At 38.2% G+C, this 26,979-nt stretch overlaps 1 protein-coding gene and 2 long non-coding RNA genes across 3 annotated transcripts; 2 read left to right on the top strand and 1 right to left on the bottom strand.

The window, feature by feature from the left end:
• Positions 1-15,520: 15,520 nt before the first annotated feature.
• LOC130469180 (uncharacterized) lies at positions 15,521-16,648 on the top strand. The gene is made up of 2 exons (XR_008929548.1): positions 15,521-15,672; positions 16,315-16,648. It is a non-coding gene; the product is annotated as an uncharacterized lncRNA (long non-coding RNA).
• A 433-nt stretch (positions 16,649-17,081) lies between these two features.
• LOC130469427 (uncharacterized) lies at positions 17,082-18,658 on the top strand. The gene is made up of 2 exons (XR_008929961.1): positions 17,082-17,610; positions 17,974-18,658. It is a non-coding gene; the product is annotated as an uncharacterized lncRNA (long non-coding RNA).
• Positions 18,659-19,790: 1,132 nt separating this feature from the next.
• LOC110791841 (UDP-glycosyltransferase 88B1) lies at positions 19,791-21,585 on the bottom strand. The gene has a single exon (XM_021996598.2). The coding sequence runs from the start codon at positions 21,379-21,381 to the stop codon at positions 19,939-19,941; it is 1,443 nt and encodes a 480-aa protein (XP_021852290.1). The 5' UTR covers positions 21,382-21,585; the 3' UTR covers positions 19,791-19,938.
• Positions 21,586-26,979: the final 5,394 nt, after the last annotated feature.

Here is a 26,979-nt window from a genome sequence, read left to right on the forward strand (position 1 = left end):
TAGTCAATGGACTTTATTTATTAGATCACGACAAACAAGTATATAACATAAATACCAAAAAGGCCAAAAAGGATGATTCAGATCTCACCTATCTGTGGCATTGTCGATTAGGCCATATAAACTTGAAACGCTTAGAAAGACTTCAAAGGGAAGGAATTCTAGAACCATTTGACTTAGAGAATTATGGTAAATGCGAATCATGTTTACTTGGCAAAATGACAAAGCAACCTTTCTCTAAAGTTGGAGAAAGAGCAAATGAACTATTGGGTTTAATCCATACAGATGTATGTGGACCAATGAGTACAAATGCTAGAGGTGGTTTCAGCTACTTTATCACTTTCACTGATGACTTCAGTAGGTATGGTTATGTCTACCTAATGAAGCATAAGTCTGAATCCTTTGACAAATTCAAGGAATTTCAGAGTGAAGTAGAGAATCAATTAGGCAAGAAGATTAAGGCACTGCGGTCTGATAGAGGCGGTGAATATCTGAGCTATGAATTTGATGACCATCTGAAAGAATGTGGAATTCTATCAGAATTAACTCCTCCTGGAACACCACAATGGAACGGTGTGTCAGAACGGAGGAACAGAACCTTGCTAGACATGGTCAGGTCAATGATGGGTCAGGCCGAACTTCCATTAGAATTTTGGGGACATGCACTAAATACAGCTGCACTCACTATAAATAGAGCTCCGTCTAAAGCTGTCGAAAAGAATCCATACGAATTATGGTTTGGAAAGCCTCCAAATGTGTCTTAAGATTTGGGGATGTGAAGTATACGTCAAACGATTAATTTCAGACAAACTTCATCCAAAATCTGACAAATGTATCCTTGTGGGCTATCCAAAGGAAACAAAGGGGTATTACTTCTACAATACATCTGAGAACAAAGTGTTTGTTGCTCGAGATGGTGTCTTTTTGGAGAAGGATCACATTTCCAAAATGACAAGTGGGAGAAAAGTAGACCTCGAAGAAATTCGAGTCGAACAACAAACTCTAGAGAATGCTCAAGATGACATTCAGGATGAAACTCAGAGATCTTTAGAAGAATCTGGTGAGAATCATGGTCAATCTAGTAATGTTACCCCGCGTAGATCGCAAAGATATAGATCTCAACCGGAAAGGTACTTAGGTATTTTGACGAACGAGAGCTATGACGTTCTATTACTTGAAAGTGATGAACCTGCGACTTACAAACAAGCTATGACGAGCCCTAGCTCCAAGCAATGGCAAGAAGCCATGCAATCTGAATTAGACTCCATGTCTGAAAACCAAGTATGGGATTTGGTCGATTTGCCAGATGGCTACCAAGCCATTGGAAGCAAATGGGTTTTCAAACTGAAAAAGGACAAGGATGGAAAACTTGAAGTTTTCAAAGCTAGATTGGTCGCAAAAGGTTACAGGCAAGTCCACGGTGTGGATTACGATGAAACCTTTTCACCAGTTGCAATGCTAAAGTGTATTCGAATAATGTTAGCAATCGCTGCATATTACGATTACGAAATATGGCAGATGGATGTCAAAACTGCTTTCTTAAACGGCGTTTTAACAGAAACTGTGTTTATGACACAGCCTGAAGGTTTTGAGGATCCAAAGAATGCTAAAAAGGTATGCAAGCTAAAGAAGTCAATCTACGGATTGAAGCAGGCATCCAGGAGCTGGAATATACGTTTTGATGAAGCAGTCAGTGACTTTGGTTTCATCAAGAACGCGGACGAATCTTGTGTATACAAGAAGGTCAGTGGGAGCAAAATTGTTTTCCTAGTATTATATGTCGACGACATATTGCTTATCGGAAATGACATTCCTATGTTGAACTCTGTCAAGATTTGGCTTGGGAAATGTTTTTCGATGAAGGATCTAGGAGAAGCACAGTACATATTGGGCATCAAGATTTACAGAGATAGATCTAAAAAGATGATTGGACTTAGTCAAAGCACTTATATCAATAAGGTGCTTGATAGGTTCAAGATGGCGGACTCCAAGCGAGGCTACCTAACCATGTCTCATGGAATGACTCTAAGCAAGACTCAGTGCCCAAAAACACTTGATGAGCGTAGACGAATGAATGGGATTCCATATGCATCATTGATTGGTTCAATAATGTATGCTATGATATGTACACTCCCGGATGTTGCGTACGCACTCAGTGCTACGAGCAGATACCAGTCAGACCCAGGAGAGGCGCATTGGACTGCTGCCAAGAACATTCTGAAGTACCTGAAAAGGCACAAAGATGACTTCCTGGTCTATGGTGGAGATGATGAATTAATTGTTAAAGGCTATACGGACGCAAGTTTCCAAACCGACAAAGATGATTTTAGATCACAGTCTGGGTTTGTCTTCTGCCTCAACGGAGGAGCGGTAAGCTGGAAAAGTGCTAAGCAAAGCACCATTGCGGATTCTACAACTGAAGCGGAGTACATTGCTGCACATGAAGCAGCAAAGGAAGCTATATGGCTAAGGAAGTTCATAGGAGAACTTGGTGTAGTCCCCTCCATTAAAGGACCAATAGCCCTGTATTGTGATAATAACGGAGCTATTGCACAGGCAAAAGAGCCTAGACACCACCAGAGAGTCAAGCATGTACTTCGTAGATTTCACCTTCTACGAGAGTTCGTTGAAAGAAAAGAAGTCGAGATAAGCAAAATTGGAACTGATGACAACATATCAGATCCATTAACTAAACCTCTGCCGCAGGCGAAGCACAACTCGCACACTGCAGCTATGGGAATCAAGCATATTGGAGAATGGCTTTGATGTCTCTGTTTAATGTTTTAAAGTTTTAGAGTTTAAATCTTTGTAAAACATTATTGGTTAATCATTCACAATAAATGAAATGAATTCATTTTTCCATTTAATTTATGGTTTATTAAATGACGAGTCCCTTCAATTTGACGATATATTCAAGATAGACTGTCAGGACCAGTCCTGTGACTAAGAAATGTCTATCAAGTGAACTTGAATGTCAAAGGTTGAAAATGGTCCCTAATCGGAGTTTTCTATAAAATTGGACGCATAGAAAACGTTAGACGATTAGAATGCAAGATGACTAGTAGTTCTGTTTCTTGAACTATGTGGACATGGCAATGTCATAATCATTTGCATAGATACTTACTTTGGGAAGACTAGTATCGGACAAGACCTATGAAACTTTACTGTAAGAGATGAAAATCTGTCATGAGTAAATTTCATTAAATTATTAGACACTAAATCCTCAATACCTGAGTGATTTGAGATTACTTGTTTGAGAACTGGTTGCTTTGACGTTGACCAACCGTCGCACCGTAAAAGGAGGCTATAAAGGCAACGCTCAGGTAATCACCTATCAAACGAAGTCTAATCTCAAGATCGCAAGATTGGGATTGTCCTCCCATAAATCGGGATGAGATGCTTAAAAGTTGTACAAGGCCACTCGGAGAGCTAGAAACTGTGAAATGCATGGCCGTGCTCGGATGAATCATAGGCTATGATTATCTGTTTATTTGATCAGTTGAACTCTGAAACCGAGGAACACCTCTGGACGTAATAAGGATGACAACTCTTACCTTATGTTCAAGAGCAAGCATCGAGCGACAAAGGAATTAGGAAATGCACACTTGTCCCTAAGGACAAGTGGGAGACTGAAGGAAATAATGCCCTTGGTCCAAGTATGCATTCTATGTTAAGTATAATAAATGCGGTTCAGTATTAATTAACAAGTTAATAATTCAGTGAGATCAAGTGAGCTGAATGCCTAGCTAGAGGCCGCTTCAGTTCAAGTGGAATTAATGATATTAATCCACAGCTTACTCTTGACTGAACCCGTAGGGTCACACAAATAGTACGTAAACGGATCAAGTATTTAATGGCATTAAATACTCCATCTATGAATATTCGGAACCGACGGATCTTGGTTTCAGTGGGAGCTAAGATCGTCACAGGCAAGAAATGAATACTCCGGAAACGATGATATTGCCGGAAACGGAAATATGGATCGTATCGGAAATATAAATATTATCCAAGTCGTAGATGTTGCCGGAAACGGAAACATGGTACGTATCGAAAAATATTATCGGAAATGGAAATATTGCCAGAATCGGAAATATTGCCGGAAACGGAAATATTGTCAGAATCGGAAATATTACCGGAATCGGAAAATAATTCCGGAAACGGAAATATTAAATATTTGTTTGAAACGGAAATTAATTCCGGAATCGGAAATATTAAATATTGTTCGTATCGGAAATGAATTCCGGAATCGGAAAATTTAATCGGAAGCGCATCGTACGAATAAGCATCGGACGAGGCCTGCCGGACGAGGCCCAGCACGAAGCCAGGCCATCGCCCAGCAAGCCAAGCGCGCCGCACAAACAGCCACGCCAGGCCCAGCGCAAGGCCAGGCCCAGCAGGCTGCGCAGCGCGCACAGCGCGCACAGCACGCGCAGCGCGCAGCGCGCGCGGGCGCTGCGTGGGCTGCTGCTCGCGCGCACGCATGGGGCCCATCGTGGCAGCCGTGCGTGTGTGTGCAAGTGTTTGTGTTCGTGCACGTTTCCTAAAACATGCAGAGTTCGGTTAATGATTAAATTCCTAATTCTATTTGATAAATTAATTAAATTAGAGTTCTTGTAGGATTCTAGGTTTAATTAATTTGTATCTGAATAGGATTTCGATTCCCTTTCCATACCCCTATAAATATGAGGCTAGGGCTCACAATTTATAACAAGTTTTCAAAGTATTCAAAAGTGAGTTTTTTGAGAGAAAATTAAAACACACATCTTGCTCATAAAAGTGCCGAAATTTTCTAGTACCTTAAGGGCGATTCTAGTTGGTCAATCTTAAGGCGGATCCGGACGTGCTGTGGACTATCTACGGAGGGACGACACTTGGAGTCCTAAAGACTTGTTCTTGTTCGGTTCGGGCGCAGCTAGGGAGGGCACGCAACAAAGAGTATGCATCTAAATTATGCTATATGATTATGTGTAAATAATATGTTGTCCTGGGTTAATGGTTGTTTCCGCATGATCTATGTAATGTCATATGTATCATAACCTAACAGATTCCTGGTTTTGATGATGACAAGCTTACCTTCTACTAATAGTTTGTTTTGGAGAATGTCAGGAACAGGTTAATATTTAAAGAAGAACAAATGCAAAACCGAAGCAAGCTAGGGAGCTATGAAGTAATTAAGTTCAAAGTACGTGGCAAGATTAAATCAAGGATCAAGTCAAGCAAATTCTATAAGGGTCGAAAGGTATAAGACCAGCGTAATTTAGTACAAGCTTAGTATGGGAACAGAGTATTTTGAAGAGTCCTAGTTATATCGTGAAATGAAATAAATCAGTTTTTACTTTTACAAAAAGATAAACGTCAAAGTTTTTAAACTGATTTTGCAAAACTGTTTGAAGTTATACTCTTGAATTTGAGTTAACATATAACTCTCAAAATACGAAAAGATTGATTTTACCTAAACGCGTTTGAAGTAAGATTTGCGAAAATCTATCTATTAAAAAGAGTCCTAAACTGGGTTGGATTTGAATCTAGGGTAAACACTTAGATTCGTATAAATACAACCTTTGTTCTTTGCGAAACTTTTTATCAGACTTATTTACATCAACCGGAAGCTTTCAGGTATCACCCTTAAAGTCTTAATCTTTAAAGAAGTCTGTTCCTGTTCCCATATAGAGCAGTATTTGTTACTTGGTCTTATATCGTCTGTTAGTAGTTAATTAATTCTTATACGTTTGATTAAAGTGTTGAGTTATTGTATGATAAGCCTGAGTCAGGCTTACTTGAGCAAGAGAGAAGATCTCACGAGAGATCAGTGAGTAGGAACAGTTGAGGGACTGTTTCCATAAGACTTCACCAAATTTAACCTGGAACAACTGGCTGGATCTCTCCTAACTCATGAACTGCAATTGAACGCGCGACCTTCAGAGAATACCAAAAATAGAGCTCTTGCTCTAAAAACCGAAAATGATGAAAACTCTGAAGAAGATGAAGAGACAGCTCTGTTTGCTAGGAGGTTCAGAAGAATGTTTAGGAACTACAAAGATGTGGAACACAGAAGCAAACCAAATCGAAAGTTCCCTAAAACTGACACTGGATGCCATAAGTGTGGAAACTTGGAACATCGCATTAGGGAATGTCCTCTATGGGATCAAGAACGAGGAAAAGGAAAGGAAACAACAAAAGATAGATTCAAAGACAACCGAAACTCCTTTTCCAAAACTGAGGTAAGAAAAGCCATGATTGCTGCATGGGGAGATACTTCTTCTGATGAGGAACAGGAACAACCCAACGAAGAAATTGCTCACCTGTGTCTTGTAGCTGAACATGAAGAAGAAGAATCAGACTCAGAATCTGATAAATTCCAGGCAAGTCTTGTTCTTATTAAAAGTAGGCTTGAATCCATGTCTAAAGTAGAATTGTTTGACTTACTTTCTTGTCTCACTAGTGATTATGAGGATCTCCTAAAAGAAAAACTAGACTCAGACAGAAAACACCAAGACTTTGTCAATAAACTCACAGAGGAGTTGGAATGGACTAGAAACTCAAACTTAGATATTGACAATCGTTTCTTTAAACTCTTTGATCAGAACCTTCATATAAAAGAAATGTGTGAAGCCTTACGCAATGAAAACTCCTGGCTAAAACAAGATCTGATTGACCTAGAAATAGCCAAAACCAAGAACCTCTATAAAGAAGAACTAGAAAAAGCTCAGTTAAAACTAGTAAAAATTCACCAAGAAAAGACCCATCTAGAAAGTGAATTGGCTAAAAGGACCAGACACAAAATAGAGGTAACACCAAAATGGATAGAAGAAGCTAGAACCAAACGCACAGAAGGTTTAGGTTTTAACCACAAAAAGCATCATCCTAGAAAAACCAGAGTAGATTTATACAGTGACATAGTATGCACCTTCTGTGGTCAAATCGGTCACTATAGAGTATCTTGTCCTAAAAACCAAAGGTACTTGGAAAAGAACATCGAATTCACCAAAACTAAATGGGTAAAGAAAAGTGATTTGATTCCAAGTAAGGAACCCAAGCTATGATGGGTTCCTAAAAACTCTAACTAAAAACTTCATGCAGGTCGAAGTGAGGGGGAACAACACATGGTACCTAGACAGTGGTTGTTCCAAGCACATGACGGGAGACAGAAATAGATTTCTCTCACTCACGACCTACGAAGGTGGAACTGTGACTTTTGGCGATAATAAGAAAGGTAACATCATTGGCATTGGTAAGGTTGGTAAGTCAAAGTCTCACTCCATCGATAATGTGTTTTTAGTTGAGGGACTAGGTCATAGTTTATTAAGCATTTCTCAATTCTGTGACAAAGGCAATTATGCAAAATTCTTCTCAAATAAATGTCTAATCATCAATAGTAACACAGAGACAGTGATCCTAGAGGAACAGAGGAAAGGGAACACATATGTGGTTAACCTCAACTCGGTTCCTCACTCCAATCTAACCTGTCTCAGTGTTATTGAAGATGATCCTTTGTTATGGCACAAAAGATTTGGTCATGCTAGCTTTTCTCTAATGAACAAATTAAAATTGAAAAACTTAGTCACAGGTCTCCCAAATGCAAAGTTTGCAAAACAATCAGTCTGTGATGCCTGTATCAAAGGAAAGCAAGTAAGAACGTCCTTTAAATCAAAGGGGGTAATCAGTACAACAAGACCACTGGAGCTGATCCACATGGATCTGTGTGGACCAATGAGGACACAGAGCAGAAGTGGAAAGAAGTACGTACTCGTAATTGTAGACGATTTCTCAAGATACACATGGGTGATCTTCCTATCCAACAAGGAAGAGACGTTTGAAGAATTCCTGGCTTTCGCCACAAAGGTTCAACGACAAAGCAGTCATAAGCTGGTCCACATCAGATCAGATCATGGTACAGAATTTCAAAATAAAAGATTTGATGATCTATGTAAAGGTTCAGGAATAGATCACAACTTCTCTGCTCCCAGAACACCTCAACAAAACGGTGTTGTAGAAAGAAAGAACCGAACTCTTGAAGACATGACAAGGACTATGTTGATTGCTAGTGGACTTCCAAAAAGTTTCTGGGCCGAAGCTCTAAATACGGCATGCTATGTGCTCAATCGAGTGCTAATTAGAGCTATCAAAAACAAAACTCCATATGAACTGTACAAAGGAAGAAAACCCTCTATAACCCATCTTAGAATCTTTGGTTGCAAGTGTTTCGTGCACAACAATGGAAAGGATCAACTGGGAAAATTTGATGCACGAAGTGATGAAGCAATATTCCTAGGATATGCCTCAAACAACAAAGCTTATAGAGTATTCAACAAAAGGACCATGTGCATGGAAGAAAGCATACATATTATATTTGATGAAACTGACTCCCAAAACTATGTTGCAGGTACAACTTCTGATGGAAACTTCGAACTAGGACTCACTAGAGAAACAAAAGACGAAGAGATAAGGAAAAGTTCCCAAACAGAAGAACAAACCCAAGTCGAAGAAACATCTGAAGATAACATAGTTGAAGAGGAACCAGCACAGGCCGAAGATCATGCAAAAACAAATGAGCAAGTTGAACAGTCTGTTGTGGAAACAACCACACCTTTCCAACCCAGACCTTGGAAACATCAAAGCTCAAATCCCCTTGACCAAATAATCAGTGATCTTGGACGTGGAACCACGACCAGATCCCAACTCAAAAACTTTTGTGCTTTCTATGCTTATTTATCCATGATTGAACCTAAAAATTACAAAGAAGCACTAACTGATTCTGATTGGATCATTGCTATGCAGGAGGAGCTTAATGAATTCGAAAGAAATAAAGTATGGCATCTTGAGCCTATACCATTGAACAATCGAGTAATAGGTCTCAAGTGGGTATTTCGAAATAAACAAGATGAGCATGCTACGATTACCAGGAACAAGGCCAGACTAGTTGTCAAGGGATACAACCAACAAGAAGGAATAGACTTTGAAGAAACATTTGCTCCAGTTGCCAGAATGGAGGCAATACGCATACTAATAGCATTTGCATCATATATGGGATTCAAACTCTATCAAATGGATGTAAAATGTGCCTTCCTAAACGGTATTCTCAAGGAAGAAGTCTATGTGGAACAACCTCCAGGCTTTGAGGATCCAGAATATCCCGCACATGTCTACAAACTAGATAAGGCACTGTATGGACTGAAACAAGCACCAAGAGCCTGGTATGAACGTCTCTCACACTTTTTGCTAGACAATAAGTTCAATCGAGGTAAGGTTGATAAAACTCTGTTCCTTAAGTCAAGAAATACAGACATATTAATTGTTCAAATCTATGTTGATGATATTATATTTGGAGCAACTAACGAAGATCTATGCAAGGAATTCTCTGACCTAATGCAGCAAGAATTTCAAATGAGCATGATGGGAGAACTCAACTTCTTCCTAGGTCTCCAAATCAAGCAAACGGAACAAGGGATCATGATACATCAACAGAAATACATAAAAGACCTCATCAAGAAATATGGAATGGAGTCTGCTAAGAGCAACCACACTCCAATGGGAACAACCACGAGACTGGATGAGGATCAAGAAGGTAAAAGTGTAGACCAAACAAGGTACAGAGGTATGATAGGCTCCCTACTTTATCTCACAGCAAGCAGACCAGACATCGCATTCAGTGTAGGTGTCTGTGCCCGCTTCCAATCAAATCCAAAAGAATCTCACCTTACAGCTGTCAAAAGAATTCTAAGATATCTAAAAGGAACAGACGATTTGTGCCTATGGTACCCTAACTATGATCACTTTGATCTCAAAGGATATACAGATGCTGACTATGCAGGTGACCTAGTAAACAGAAAGAGCACATCAGGAATGGTTCAATTCCTAGGAGCATGTGCAGTCTCCTGGGCTTCAAAGAAACAAAACACAGTGGCATTATCCACAACAGAAGCTGAATATGTAGCTGCTGCCTCATGCTGTTCCCAAATGCTATGGATCAAACAACAACTTAGAGATTTTGGTATGAAATTAAAGTGTGTTCCTATCCTATGCGACAACACAAGTGCAATCTGCATATCAAAAGACCCAGTGCACCACTCAAGGGTCAAACACATTCACATTCGACATCACTTTTTAAAAGATTATGTGGAAAAGGAACTAGTCAAACTTGAATTCTGTCCCACAGAAGATCAAGTAGCTGACATCTTGACCAAACCACTTAACAGGGACAGACACGACAAGCTCAGGTTAGAACTCGGTATGATACGAATACAATAATACCTGTTGTCCTTAACAATTTTCTAACCTCACTGGAAAATATCAAAAAAAAAAAAAAAATGTTTTTAATTATTTTTTTCGTATGCACCATATTTTCTGAATGGACTAACAACCAGGTTCGGATTGCAAAAACCAGCTGTGCTTTACCACAGCCACGTCTGCACATTATTAAGGTAATCGCACTTTTTCCCAATACTTGCATTTAATTCGAGGTCTACGTGGGAATACTAAAAATGAATGGAAAGCAATTAATTTGATTCATCGAATCTTACAAAACTCGGTACATGCATTACCACTCCATTTTCTACACTCAAACACGCTTCCCACACACTGATTCCCAATAAAAGCCCTTCAACTTCCAAATCATTCCGTCTATAAAAACTCACGGAACATCCCTTACTCCTCGTCAAATCCCCAAAATTTAAATTTTGAAATCCCATCTTAACTCTCCTAGTAAATCGCGACACTCAACCCTATAAAATCATGACTCTCTTCAGACTCCAATTCCAAAACCCTAACGATCCCTCTTCTCCTTCCACACCAATTATCACCGTCTTACCGCTTCAAACAATGCCTCCCAAACAACCAACTCCCAAACTATCCGCTGTGAAATCCACCGCAAGGGTCACCACCAAAAGGAAGCTGGTCATGAAAAAGGAAGTTGCCGCACTGACTCAGGGGGAACCTCACCCTCCGATGGAGAAGAAGGTCAAACTTGAACCCACAAAATTCTTCTATTTTCCCCCCGATCGTATGCTCCCTGGTCTCAGTATTGATTTTGCGTGGTGTCGAGAAGTCGGGTTCGTCGAGTTAATGGAGACCATCGAATCTCAGGGATGGACTCATCTTTTTGAGGTATGTTCAAAAGCTAGTATGTATCCAGAAGCAATGGGGGAATTTTGCTCCAATTTCGTAAATACAAAGGGGGTTTGTCGTTCTGAAGTTAATGGGAAACAATTTAGTTTTGATGCTGAAAAATTGGGCTCCTGGTTCAAGGTCCCCGTCTTGGGTGAGGAGGTCTATCACAAGGGGAAGGGCCAAATTGAGCTTGGGGGAGCGACTATGAAGGAGGTTTATTCCTATTTTGGTGGACAAGGGAAACACCCAAAAGCTCTCAATCAGTCTGTCCTGACTCCGTTTCAAAAGGTTCTTTTCAATGTTGTTCGAAGGGGTCTGGTTCCGCGTCATGACAAGCGCGCTTTGGCTAGCAGGTTAGATCTCATCTACATCTTTCTTCTAGAATCCCAACGCCAAATTAACTTTCCTGTTGTTTTTATCTCCCATCTCTCTCACTCCATCTCCCAAAACAACATGATCGGGTATGGTTCTCTTCTTACTTTCATTATGCGAAAGGTAGGAGTGGACCTTACCCGTTACACTGCTGAGCCACATACACCAGCCCACATTCTTAACAAAGCCTGCCTAAATGGGATCAGTCTAAGTGTGGTGGATGGGGTAGTCTGTGTTGGGAAGTCGAGTGCTGAAGAAGCCACCCCACAGGAAGATGAGGGAGAGGAGGATGTAGATGATGAAGAGGACTTTTCAGAAGATGTAGGTGAGGCGGCCTTTCCCTGTGAGGAAGAGGAGGGCCAGTCAGAGGAGATGTCGCACTCTGCATTCCCAAAGGAGAAATGCTCAATGCCAGCCACCTCACCTATCAACAAGCCACATCCCTCTCCTGTGTCTACTCAGCCCATTCGTCGCAGCAACCGTCTTGCCAGTTCTTCTAAGGAAATGCCTCCAGTATACAGGGTTGAAGACTCTGAATCAGACAAGGATGGAGAAACCCAGTCTGCTGCACCCTCCCCAGATAATTCTGTCAAGCTCCTGATAGCCAAAGTGGATCAACTGCAGCTGGACAATGCAGTTCTGTTGTCGGCTGTTTCATCTTTGCAGGAGTTGATCAACAAGGTGCGCCAAGACCAGGCTGAGTTCTTCAATGATATGACAGAACGCCTGAATGACATGATCGTCGAGGAGGTGACACATGCTGAGGATGCTGCTCCTGGATCTCCCCAAACCTGACCCTGCTTCACAACCTTTGCTTATCCTACCCCATATAATCTGCTGTCCATCAAACATTTTATTTTGTTTTGCTGGCTCTTTGAACAATTTTATTTTTGGTGTTGGTTTTTGGATGCGCCAAGTTTATGACTAATGCTCATTAGTGCGCTTTTCCTACGTTCTGATAGTTGCCCCACTCTGACTTGTAGAATTTTTGCTTGTGTTGTGCTATATGTTGCGTTTATCTTGTTCTGCTTGCAGGGGTGCGGTCAAACTCGTTGACCGACTTGAGCTCCATGATGACTATCTGCTTGCTAGGGTAATATGATTCCCATATCCTCCTTCTTCTTCTTCTCTTTTGGTTTGGCGTTTTTCCCTACTCCCTTTTTGATCATTCCAAAGGGGGAAGATATTGAGAGGACAACTTGTGTTCCATTATATTTGTTTTTATACTTGGGTTTACCACCTACGCGACACATCTGTTCCTGGTTAAGTTTTTGACTCTGGATTGTCAGGTTACATATCTCATTCCTTAAGTTATTTACTCCTATCAAGTTGTAAGGTTGTCATCATCAAAAAGGGGGAAATTGTTGATTCCTGGTTTTGATGATGACAAGCTTACCTTCTACTAATAGTTTGTTTTGGAGAATGTCAGGAACAGGTTAATATTTAAAGAAGAACAAATGCAAAACCGAAGCAAGCTAGGGAGCTATGAAGTAATTAAGTTCAAAGTACGTGGCAAGATTAAATCAAGGATCAAGTCAAGCAAATTCTATAAGGGTCGAAAGGTATAAGACCATCGTAATTTAGTACAAGCTTAGTATGGGAACAGAGTATTTTGAAGAGTCCTAGTTATATCGTGAAATGAAATAAATCAGTTTTTACTTTTACAAAAAGATAAACGTCAAAGTTTTTAAACTGATTTTGCAAAACTGTTTGAAGTTATACTCTTGAATTTGAGTTAACATATAACTCTCAAAATACGAAAAGATTGATTTTACCTAAACGCGTTTGAAGTAAGATTTGCGAAAATCTATCTATTAAAAAGAGTCCTAAACTGGGTTGGATTTGAATCTAGGGTAAACACTTAGATTCGTATAAATACAACCTTTGTTCTTTGCGAAACTTTTTATCAGACTTATTTACATCAACCGGAAGCTTTCAGGTATCACCCTTAAAGTCTTAATCTTTAAAGAAGTCTGTTCCTGTTCCCATATAGAGCAGTATTTGTTACTTGGTCTTATATCGTCTGTTAGTAGTTAATTAATTCTTATACGTTTGATTAAAGTGTTGAGTTATTGTATGATAAGCCTGAGTCAGGCTTACTTGAGCAAGAGAGAAGATCTCACGAGAGATCAGTGAGTAGGAACAGTTGAGGGACTGTTTCAAAAAGGGGGAATATTGTTGACCCTAAAGTTTTGATGATGACAAAGCAAACTCCTGACAATTGGTTAAGTTATGTTGCATAATAGGTTCCGAGATCCTTAGAGGGATAATGCTAAGTTAAGGAGATCCTGAGTTGGATAAACTAAGCAACGTGGAATATAAGCAAGTAATTGATCCATGTCAGACACTACATTGAAGAAATAATCATTAAGCAAGGCGAGATCCTTAGGCGAGTTCCTAAGGCGAGATCCTCATATATTATGTGGATCCTCGGCGTTCCAGAGAAGGAACAAATCGGGAAGTCTTCGAGTGAAGCTTCTAAAGGTGCAACATGAAGACTACAACATATGAGTTTATGTTTTAGGATTTATGTAAGTATTTAATAAAGTTTATAAGCAATTTGGTATGAAAGGGACATAGTTTTTGGTACGTTTTAAATGAAATATGTTAACTGTAATTATAAAAGAGTTTTAACTTGGAAAATCTTTTTAATAAATAAAAAGTATTTAATTAATAAATGAAACATAGGATTCTGATTTATTCTCCTTGTTTCTCAAGTAAAAGTTTTTCCACGTTCCTTGAAACTCTCCCCACGTATTTCTGTTCAACGTACATTTAGTGTTTTGATTTGGTCTCCCTTGTTTCTCTCCAACTATGCCCATGTTACTGAGCAGTAACTGTTAGTGGGTAGTTGAGGAGAACATGGGTACCAAACCCTAAGTAAAACTCTCCTATAAAAGGAGAAGAGTTTTAGCTTTTCAAAACACAACTGATCTTTGCAAAATATATCTTAAGAGCTTAAACGTTTTAAAAGAGAATCAGTTTTCAAAAGAGTGTCCCTTGAGTTCCTTATTACTTTGAGCTTTATTACGTACTAGAGTTTTATATCAAATTGTATTTTGGGTTTAAGGGTTGAGTGATCCTTAATTGACTTAGAGTTAAGTCAAAGAGAAACAGATCGACTTAGAGTTAAGTCAAAGAGAAAAGGAGCGACTTAGAGTTAAGTCAGAGAGAGAAAGAGGAGCACAGTAATCAAAGGGGATTGCTGTGGGGAACTCGTGTTCGAGAGGAACTCGAGTTAAAGAGTGTATTTGTAATAGAGTTATTACATTAATACAAAAAAGTAGTGAGGTTCTTCTTGATTAGGGTCAAGAAGGTTCCTCCATTTTATATCTTTCTTCGCTCATTATTCTCAGTCTCTTTATTGTTTAAATTCCGCAAGAAACTTACCCAAGTTCCCAAGAAACAATTCACCCCCCCTCTTGTCAAGTGTTCCTACTGAACTATCAGGAAGGAACAAAGAGGGTTGTTCCTAGTCATCTGCAATCAGAGGCGATTGGCAGATTGTGGCCCGAGTAGATTAGGTTTGTAAAGAAACGGAGTTGTTTTGCCTAATTAGTAAAAGTGTTTAAGTCCCCAAAGGGGCCGTGGTTTTTTCCTCTCTATTGGGCCTAGAGAGTTTTCCACGCTAAATCTTGCTTGCATATTTTACTATTTCTGTTCCTTGTAGTTTAATTTTTATAAATACGTAAAATATCAATTCACCCCCTCCTCTTGAGGAACTCTGTAAAACTAACAACTATGTACGCCACTATATAAGTAAGAGGCCCTCTCAACCATTTGGAGATTTACATCATTGAGTACTTCTCCGTGAGAGCAGCAAAAACATTCGAAATATGGGCGGTGCTGGTAAGTTCACTATATCTTCTAGTTTTTACTCAGATATATACAAGTATATGTGTTCTTAAGAATTGTAGAAGTTCCATAAAAACGGGTTTGCAGTGAGAATTTTCCTTAATTCAAAAATGTATTTTCTGTGATCTAATGGATGCAGATAATTTGACGCTTGTAAAAGTAGGTCCATATGGAAGTATGTCTGGTAAAGCCTGGGATGAAAAAGGTCGGACGAAGATTACCCAAATATTAATATCTTATGGAACCAACTACATTAACTCCTTGCAATTTCAATATGCTGAAGATGGAAAATTGGTGCTTTCAGAGTTGCATGGGAGGCATATTGGTGGAACCTTCAAAATGGTTTTCCCCCTCTCTCTCTCTCTATTTCTCTCTCTATATCACGTATATGTTGTTATTCAAATGTTTTACCACGTACTATCACTTTTCTCATTGCAATGGTAAAACATACATATTTATCATGGATAAGTTAGAATTATCCTGTAAACTTGTAAAGCAATTAATTAGCCTATTAGCAGTGACGAATCTAGGTAGGATAATATTATAGGATGGGTTGTAATATATTAATTTATAAAGACATTCAAATAAAAATAAAACAAAATTTTTTATGAAAATAATTTATTTTCTTTACTTGTATCTAAAACTTTCAATCAAACTTAGTGACCTAAACATATACTTTTGCAATAGTATTGTACTCTGTATAAACAACTATATTAATTAGAATTTCATAAAAATCAAAGCACTTGTGTATGTACAAATTTTAAAGTAACAATGCTTATTTTTATATTGAATAAAAAGTTAAAGTAAAATGTTACTCCGTACATTGTTAGATGTGAGTTACAATGCTTGAGCAAAGAAGAAAAGATAATAATTACTCTTGCATGCAAAAACTTTTTTAGAAAAAAAAGAACTTCAAAAGAAAACTTATTATTGTGTTATATTAGAATAATTATTATTTATATATAATCCATAAGCATTATGCAGGAGTCATTACAACTCAATGGAAGGGAATTCATCATAGGGCTGACTGGTTACCATGAGTCCGGTTATGTAAAATCTTTAACAATCAAAACGAATCTATGGAAGTATGGACCATTTGGGCGTGATAATTCAAGAGACTCTTCCGGCAGTTTTAACTTGAAGTTTGGGCCGGGTAATCGTTTCGGCGGGTTCCATGGTTGTTTCTCAAGTGATGCGCAGCTCACCTCCATTGGAGTTTATATCAAGCCTACTCATAGCTAGGTTGGTGAATGGTGTCAAATGTTTGCTGATTCATTTCAGAGGCCGGTCTTCTATTCTCAGTATTGCTTATTGCTTATTACTATGGATTTTTCAATTCTTAGTTGCAGAAATTTGTTTCTCTTGACGAATCACATTTGCACTCTTGACGAATGCACATTTGCACATTTGCACATTTTAAGTACGGATTGGAATATCAAATTTCCCATTTTTACTTGTCCTAATCTAAGTGGATTCCATATTTCCATATGGCAGTTGAAACGGAGTGAGGTATAAAATAGGAGAGTATTATATGCAGTCTGCTTTTACCCCTTTTACGGAGTCCGGATCCTCTAGAGTTTTAATATAACTCTATAAGGTAGATTTGTATCTAAACCATACATTTTAAAATCAATGGCTCATATTGATGAGAAAAAATAGGGGTATTTTGGAAATATAATATATGAACCATTGATTTTTCATTCAATGGTTGATATGTTCAAACTCTACCTTCTAGAGTTGTTTTAGAACTCTAGAGGATCCAAAACCCCCTTTTACGCGTCTGGATCCTCTGGAGTTGGAGAAAACTCTACAAAATAGAGTTGAGAAGATCTTGGCCTTCTATTATATTTAATGGCTGAGATTTTCTCTACTAACTCAACTAATTAAAAAAAGTAAAAAAAAATAAAGAAAATAAAATCATTATACGATGAAAAGATAAAACATCTGGGAAGGAATTTCCCTAATGTTCTTGTTTAATTGTTGAGGGATTTGAAGATGATAGAGATCGATAATACAACACCAATTCGATGTGGGCACCGTCGCCATCATCTAATCTCTCACAACTCAACATCTTCACAAAAGAAGATGAAATCATTATCTCTCTATCTCTCAAGATTTACGCCTAATTCTCAAATACTCCGTACCAGTCTCCATATTAATCACAGAAAACTACAAATCTACAATCATCTGCCATGGTGTTTCATCCCTGTCGGATCACCTCGTCGGAACTGCATTTCGTTCAGGCATATTCCGGTAAAGCGGTGTCTACCTAAATCCCAGGTTACGAATATATTAATTTCATCAATTTTTACCCAATTAAGTTAGTTCTATTTTTCGAAAATTTCGGGTGTATTACCTTGATATTTATGCAATTGATTGAGGGCTTTTGTTTTTTTTGGTGTTTTGAATGATCTATTTGAAGCTATTACATCCGTTACTCCATGGAGTACTTCCAACACAATTTTTTCCCCAATTAAGTTAGTTCTATTTTTTCGAAAATTTCTGGTGTATTACCTTGATTATTTATGCAATTGATTGAGGGCTTTTGTTTTTGTTGGTGTTTTGAATGATCTATTTGAAGCTATTACATCAGTTACTCCATTGACTACTTCCAACCCAATATTTGTTTTTTTTTTTTTGTAGATTCAACTGGGCTAGATTGAGTAATACGAAGGTGACCCATTTGCAATTGGTTGGTTGAATGAGATACTGTAGTATTTAAATGTGTATGATGTTTTATGATACCTCATATGCCACTCAAATTGCCTTATTAGCTACTGATATGTTCTTTTTGGCTAAATTACTTGCGTGAGTATGCTTCAAACTCTTTGGTTTGCAAGAGTTGCAACCATCGTTTTCTTAATCTAGCCTATTAGCTCAATATGGGAGAGCATACTAGTAGAAAAAACCCCTGTTGCAGCCCAGCCCTGCATAGGCTACAGAAAAAAGAAGTATGTATGTAGGTTCAAATCATGCATAGGCTACAGAAAAAAGAAGTATGTATGTAGTGAAGAGAGATGGGCGACAGGGGAACGTTCATGTCGATAAGATTACTGCAAGGTTGAAGAAATTGAGTTATGGTCTGAGTACCGATCACGGTGATCCTATTCTTGTCTCCCAGAAGGTTTGTGCTTGTGTTTATGAGGGTGTTGCTACTAGAATATATTAGCTTCTCTTACTTACAATGGCTGCTCGAAGTTACGACTTCAATGTTCATCGGTATATGCAGGCAATTGTGTCGATTGTGTATATAGAGGGATACAGATTGTTGCTTCAATTTTTTTTTTTAGAAAAATAAAAACTTATGGCCACAAGCCTTCAATCGTAATACTGAGTATGTATAATGTTATGTGCAAGTATCCGTAATTTATTTATCTTCCCGTGAAAAACAAAGAGAAATTCCCACCAAAATTGATAATGATGAAGATTTTGGTGGGAAATACCATAAAAGACTAACTTCCCCTATAATTTAGGAGAAGTATATATGCACGCCCCTAATCCTAACTTGTTTCTTTTCTTTTTTTTCCTTTTTTTTATTTAGAGCAAATCTCAGCCATAAAATATAATAGAAGGCCAAGATCTTCTCAACTCTATTTTGTAGAGTTTTTCTCCAACTCCAGAGGATCCGAACCCGCTTTTACTTGATGCAATACTTTTTATTTTTATTTTTTTTAATTCCCTCCGAAAAACTCTACCTCACTTTTATTATTTTCTCTCAACCACTTTTGATACTCCCTCCGTTTTTGTTCGTTACGTTTGGACTTTTGCATGTTTATTAACGTATAATATAAAATTTCTTTTCTTTTTTATTAAAAAAATAAACCCAAGTAAAATCTCAATCCACTAATTAATACAACAACTAATAAGATTGTTTTATTTATCAAAATGAACCAATAATGGAAAACCACACAGATTGTTAACTTAACATACTTGGGAAATTATACAAAAATTTAATGAGTTGAAAAAATTGGACCAATTAAAATTAAAAGTTGGTACAAAAAATGATAGTATAATAAGTTTATAAAAGGAAAGATTGTCCTACGTAACAAACATTGTGAAACGTCTTAAAAGGAATACGTAACAAACAAAAAGAAACAGAGGGAGTATTATTTTAGTTCAAATAAATTTATTTTCTTAGTTGCAATCAAATTATAGAATAAATATTTAGATTACAATGGACGATATTTTAAACTTAAAATTGAGGCAATTTTCTTTTTTTTCCTGTTTTTTCGAGCTTTTTCTTACAACTTGTAAACACTTCTATTTTGTACAAATTGAACAAAATTTAGTTAACTATTTCGTACAGATTGAACAAAATATAATTAATCATTTCGTACAGATTCAACATAACAAAACTAAGTATTTCGTATAAATTGAACAAAACATAAATCCGTTTAAAATTGAACATAACATAAATCAGTTCTATCATCACTACTATTGTATAACAAACAACTAGTGCATGACCAGTCGAATAACTTATATTATAATGGAATAACGTGAACTCCGATTTACAATCACATTTAAATAAGAACTTGTGCACTATTCTTTACCAATTATAATAAAATATTGAAAGGGTAAACAAAGCTTGTGGATTGATGAATATTTCCATCATTTCCACGATTCAACTAACATAACCAATTCAATCATAGACGAGCCTCCTCCATTGAGTGCAACCTTAGCCTTATCTTTCAAATCCAAAACACGTTTCCTTACAACATCCCCTTCTTCCGAGCTCATAATTTGCTTGACTCGCCTCTCTATCTCGCTCGACCTCACAAATCGACCCTCTGACTCATTCATTGGTAGGGCTATTCCAATCTCCTCCACAAGTAAAACCCTATTAAATCTTTGCTCGGCATATAGAGGCCAAGCCACCATAGGCACTCCAGCACATACTGCCTCTAAAGTCGAGTTCCACCCACAATGAGTTACGAACCCACCTATCGACTCGTGCCCCAATACTTCAATTTGTGGGGCCCATAGCTTAACCACATGACCCCTATCCTTAGTCCTATCCAAAAATCCCTTTGGAAGGAGTGAGTCCAAATCTGGTCCATGCAATGACTCTACCATCGCATTAGCCGTACTTTTATTAGGTGGAGCACGAACCACCCATAAAAACCTAACGCCACTCTTTTCCAACCCTATAGCTATCTCCATTGTTTGTTCCTTAGAAAACACACCCCCACTTCCAAAACACAAGTACACTACACTTCGACTTGGTTGCGAGTCAAGCCAACTTAAACACTCGTGTCTTTCACCTCCTCCTTCGGCGCCATCCTCGCCTCCGCCTTTATTAGCCATCAAAGGCCCAATACAATAAACAGGAGGGATTGGAGTTCCAGGAAGACAACTCCCTTGTTTCAAACCCTTAACAGCTCTAACTTCTAACGACTCGAAAGTATTAACAATTATCCCATCCGATTTAAGAAAAGTTTCAGCTAACTTAATAAACTCCTTATAACTAACCCGACGATCAAGCATGGACTCAATCATATCACTAGTAGGAAGAGAGAATAACCCGGGAATCTCGAGCGGAACCCGAACATTCCTGTAAGAACCGGTAAAAGTTCTGTCATAAACAGGAAGGTTAAGCATGAAAGCTAGAACAGAAGCACCAGAAGAGAAGAAATAGTAAGTAGGTATGTTGAGTAGTGACCGAGAAACTTCAACCACCGAGTAGCAAAACAAGTCGGCAATGAAAGCAGAAATAGTACAAGACTTGGAGAGAGATTGGAGGGAGTTGAGAACGTTGGTGTTGTTGCTACGAAGAGTCTCGAACGTGATATGTTCGACATCCTCGTAACTCGAAAGGTCTCCGAGAAGGAGCGGGACAGGAGGGTGGAAGATGAAGGTGATGGAAGGGAACGAGGCGGAGATAGAGGAGACGTATGAGGAGTAATAGGAAGCATTGTTTATAGGGGAGTTTGGGATTATTATGGTGATGGAGGAAATTGTAGGAGAATGGATTAAGATGAGTTTGCCTAGTTCTACCATGGAGATTAAGTGGCCTATGAATGGTGATGGGTAGAGCACTACTACTTTCTCCATTGTTTGAGTTTAGTTAATTTGATGATCTAATAAAATGGTGAGAAAGAAAAATGATATTGAAGAATTCGATTGTTTAGGGGAAGAGGACAAGCGGCAAATGATTCTATGCTTATGGTTATACAAATTCTTGTAAAACTAACTGTTATACAAATGTCATGTCACTTCATTCCCCTTACTTTGCATATTATCGATCTGACGGTTTAATAATTGTAAAATAATCTGATAAGAGACTAATGATTATGGTATGTGGTGGTTGTTAAAAATCCATTGCTAACTCCTGTACCCGGGTACAGCCAACTCTGGCTGTACCCCCCAAAAATGACGCGCTCATATTGTTTGTTCATTCTTGTCGACTGTTTGTTCTTTTTTATTGTACTGTTTGTTCATTCTTATTGTACTGTTTGTTCTTTCTTGTTGTACTGTTTGTTCATTTTTGTTGTACTGTTTGTTCTTTCATGTTGTTTTTTAAATTCATCATCAAATTTTCATAATTGTTGTATTTTTTGTTCTTTCTTCTAGAACTTTATGTTTTTTTTAATATTGTTTGTTCTTTCTTGTCTATTTGTTTGTTTATAATAATCATATGGTTAATGACCATAATTAAACTCTTCATTAATATTTTATTATTTCTTTTTGTATTGTTTGTTCTTTCTTGTTGTACTGTTTGTTCTTTCTTGTTGTTTTTTAAATTCATTCATCAAACTTATTGTTGTATTGTTTGTTCTTTCATGTTGGCTTTAAAATTCATCATAAAATTGTTCATAATTGTTATATTGTTTGTTCTTTTTTCTGGAATTTTATGTTCTTTTTTATATTGTTTGTTATTTTTTGTTGAATTTTTTGTTATTTTTTGTTTATTTTTTTGTTCATAATAATTATCTGCTTTATTGTTTGTTCTTTCTTGTTGTATTGTTTGTTCTTTCATGTTGGCTTTAAAATTCATAATGAAATTGTTCACTTCATTGGTCTTTTATGTTTTTACAAGCGCCTATATTGTTTATTTCCCAATAAATAAACAAATGTTCATTTCCAAAATAGTAAATGTTCATTCCAAATAAATAAATAAATGTTCATTTCCGAAATAGTAAATGTTCATTTTTGTAGTTTATTTCCAAATAAATAAATAAATGTTCATTTCCAAAATAGTAAATGTTCATTCCAAATAAATAAATAAATGTTCATTTCCGAAATAGTAAATGTTCATTTTTGTACCAGTATTTGTTCTTTCTTGTTGTATTGTTTGTTTTTTCATGTTGGCTTTAAAATTCATCATAAAATTGTTCATAATTGTTGTATTGGTTGTTCTTTTTTCTGGAATTTTATGTTCTTTTTTATATTGTTTGTTCTTTTTTGTTGAATTATTTGTTCTTTCTTGTTTATTTGTTTGTTCACAATAAATATATGGTTAATGTTCATAATGAAATTGTTCACTTCATTGGTCTTTTATGTTTTTACAAGCGCCTATATTGTTTATTTCCAAATAAATAAATAAATAAATATTCATTTCCAAAATAGTTAATGTTCATTCCAAATAACTAAATAAATGTTCTTTTTCGAAATAGTAAATGTTCATTTTTGTAGTTTATTTCCAAATAAATAAATAAATGTTCATTTCCAAAATAGTAAATGTTCATTCCAAATAAATAAATAAATGTTCATTTCCGAAATAGTAAATGTTCATTTTTGTACCAGTATTTGTTCTTTCTTGTTGTATTGTTTGTTTTTTCATGTTGGCTTTAAAATTCATCATAAAATTGTTCATAATTGTTGTATTGGTTGTTCTTTTTTCTGGAATTTTATGTTCTTTTTCATATTGTTTGTTCTTTTTTGTTGAATTATTTGTTCTTTCTTGTTTATTTGTTTGTTCACAATAAATATATGTGTTCATTTCCAAAATAGTAAATGTTCATTCCAAATAACTAAATAAATGTTCTTTTTCGAAATAGTAAATGTTCATTTTTGTAGTTTATTTCCAAATAAATAAATAAATGTTCATTTCCAAAATAGTAAATGTTCATTCCAAATAACTAAATAAATGTTCTTTTTCGAAATAGTAAATGTTCATTTTTGTAGTTTATTTCCAAATAAATAAATAAATGTTCATTTCCAAAATAGTCAATGTTCATTCCAAATAAATAAATAAATGTTCATTTCCGAAATAGTAAATGTTCATTTTTGTACCAGTATATTAATGTTCATTTTAAACAACACAAAACGACATCGTTTTGGATGGGGGTACAGCCAGCTTTGGCTGTACCCGGGTATAGCCAAAAATTTGCGGTTAAAAACGACCAATTTTGTTGGTGGTCCATCCTTATCAAATTGTTAGCTACGTAATGTTGTTGCATATAGGTTGAGGAGAAAGATTGTATTGGTGTCAATCGTGTGATCCATGTTGCATGGGCCATTAGCCCATTACTATTAAGTCGTTACTCACCACAAGGACACTATAGATTGTTTTTGGTTGATAAAGTGACACCAATGACATGCACTCCATCTTAGCTTTTAGAATTAATGGTCACCCTTAATAGGATGGTGTCAAAGTGCGATGTACATAAAATCTATTTTGCAGATGTTGGTGTGAATCGAGTGATCCATATTGCATAGGCCATTCTATCAAATCATTAGACTACGAAGTGAAGTACGTCGTATATAATAGATTTTTTTTGGACATAATTTATATCTATGATAAGTACACATCGTCGTAGAACCAAAAAAAAAACTCACCTTTTCGAATTAACAATCACACGTATATATGAAAATTTGACCTGTCATTATGTAACATGTATCAAATAAGTTTGATTGACATACCATCTATTCTTAAGATGATATTCAAAGTTTAATTAATTGACATCAATAAAAAGAAACAACTACGGAGTATCAAATTAGACTATTATCTAACCCAAAAAAGACCAAAATGTGATATGCAATACGTACTCCAGTTAATCAGACAGTGATAGTGTACGGGTAGCCCTACCGGCATACCGGTAGGACAACCCATAACAGCTGTATCATAGACATATACTCACAAGAAGCACCAAAGGTGCAGTCGGCATCCAGGGTTTACGATCCCAGTCGGCATTTCTCTGACATCATCTACCTATCAGAGCCGAAAGGGAGGATCCGGAACCAACGGGTAATAACCCGGGTCTTCCGTACAAATAACCCGTCTATATATACGGACCCCCATCAATGCCAAAGGTACGCAATTCCAGCCCAATCATTCTTATAAGCATTTATTACAGAGCTACCAGCATAATCTGACTTAAGCATCGGATGGGTAATTCTCGGATCACCCCCGAGGCTAGTTAACGGTTTCACTGTGCAGGATCCAGTCAGCAATCTCAGTCGGAAGTCAGTCATCCCCTTTCCTGTTCCACATCCGCTACCGGAACAATTGGCGCTAGAAGGAGGGGACCCCCACTTGTAAACAGAACCCACAGCCAGACAAAAAAAAAAAAAAACCCCGGACCATCAAAAATCACCCTTGAGAATGGAGAGTACGCAGTCGGATTCGTACAAGAGAAGCAAAAAGAAAGCCTCAAAAACAACCCCACAGAGTACACAGACGACAAAAACAACAACCCCATTGAAACCCACGCTGTTCTCAGCAGAGCCAATAATAACACCCGTCAATGACCAACCCACCCCCCAGCTAGGGAGCCAGTCGGTAGTCAGCAAAACTACGACTGCAGCAACACCCTTACATGTCCTTGGATACTCAGTCGAGGACGACGACTCAGATGGAGAGCCGGAAAGCCCAGCCCAGTATGATACACAAATGCCGTCTAAACTCGACGGTCAGTTCACGGAGGAACAGTTGGCTACGGCAAGAGCGGTGATGGCCGCGTTGTCGGCCCTGAAGCCAGCGAGAAAAGCAAACACAGAACCCACACCCAGAACAGTCACACACCAGGCTACGGAGGCACCAGTCGGCGAAAAGCGGAAGAGACTGCCGATAAGAAACCTATTCGGAGAACAGATCCTAGTGCAACAAGAACAACACCACAATACAAACCAGGCGATTGCTCTGCGCAGTCGGCCAGAACCCATGGTCATCGAAGAAACAAGAGAAGCACCCCAGAGGTACGCGCCGCGCCGTTACACCATCCAACCTGCAAACTCCCCCCAGTGCGCGGACATTCTGGAGGAACCAATGGAGAAATTGAAGTTCCCACTCTGCAAGTATGACGGATCCACGGATCCGGAGGTCCATTGCAACACGTTTGAGCAACATATGATGCTGTATATAGATTCCGACGCCATGTGGTGCAAGGTATTTCCCTCAACGCTGCTGGGAGTGGAATCCGGCTGGTATAAGGGACTACCAAAGGGGTCGGTATATAATTACCGACAGTTAGAAGCAGAGTTCATGCTACGGTTCATCAGTCGGCAGCAGAGAAAGAAAACGTCGGGAGAACTGATGGCAGTCACCCAAAGAAGCGGAGAGTCCTTAAGAGATTACCTCATCAGATTCAACAACGAGTCCACCAGCATCCCAAACTTGCAACAAGAGATAGCTGTGTTGGCCCTGATGAGAGGAATGAACCACTGCGAGTTCAAAAAATACTTGGGAAGGAAATCCTTCACCGATCTGGGAAGCGCATTGGTGAAGGCCCATGAATACATTAAAAGCGACGAGCTGATGACAATCCCAAATCACTCTCAGTCGGCACAGACTAGAAATGTCGCACCAAGGTCGGTTCAGCCGGCACAGCAAAGTCAGTCAAGGGGGTTCAGAAAGGATGAACATAGGAGGGACCCAAGAGGGAGAGATTACCAGAAACAGTCAACCAGCATATACCCCACATTCCATGAATACACCCCGTTGAACGCCCCAAGAGCCGCAATTTACAATGTCAACAAGAACGAAAACTGGAAAAGGCCCCCACCAATGAGCGACAAACCAAGACCACAGTCGAAGTACTGTGCATTCCATGATGACTGTGGACACTACACGGAAGGCTGCAGAGACTTGAAGGATAACATCGAGGATATGATCAGGAGAGGCTACCTGACACAATATAAAGCCCGATAGAACAACAACAACAACCAACAGAATAGCAGCCGGCAAGGTAATAACACAAACAACAGTTTACCATCCACCCAAGCGCCACTCCGAATAGAGCAGAAAGCACTAGAAACCAGTCGGAGTGGAGAGGCTAGAAACAATGGCCAGAAAGGGCCGACAGTGTGGGTCATATCCGGGGGACCGTGCCATGGAGGAACAATCAGTGGAGTCGGCAGAAGTCTGGGCGAACACCGCCACCTGATAAACTACCATAGCACCAGAAAATGGCCGTCACCCCAAGTCATGCCAAACATCTCGTTCACCCCAACCGACTGCCGCGAAATTATATACCCTCACGACGACCCACTGGTTTTAGGCCTCGAAATAGCAAACTTCCCAGTAAAACGAATACTGATGGATGGAGGGAGTTCAGCGAACATTATCTTTTGGGAAGCCTTCATTCAGCTGAAAATAGACGAGAAAGAGCTCACACGAGTCAACTATCCTGTGATAGGATTTTCCGGAGCCACGGTCTTCCCGGAAGGTAGCATCAGGCTACCGGTGCAGATTGGAGAGGGAAGGACCGC

The sequence above is a fragment of the Spinacia oleracea genome, chromosome 3 (assembly GCF_020520425.1).
Source record: "Spinacia oleracea cultivar Varoflay chromosome 3, BTI_SOV_V1, whole genome shotgun sequence".
NCBI lineage: Eukaryota > Viridiplantae > Streptophyta > Magnoliopsida > Caryophyllales > Amaranthaceae > Spinacia > Spinacia oleracea.

Excerpts from the sequence above, each read along its gene's own strand:
- LOC110791841 (XM_021996598.2), bottom strand. The coding sequence starts at position 21,381 with ATGGAGAAAGTAGTAGTGCTCTACCCATCACCATTCATAGGCCACTTA.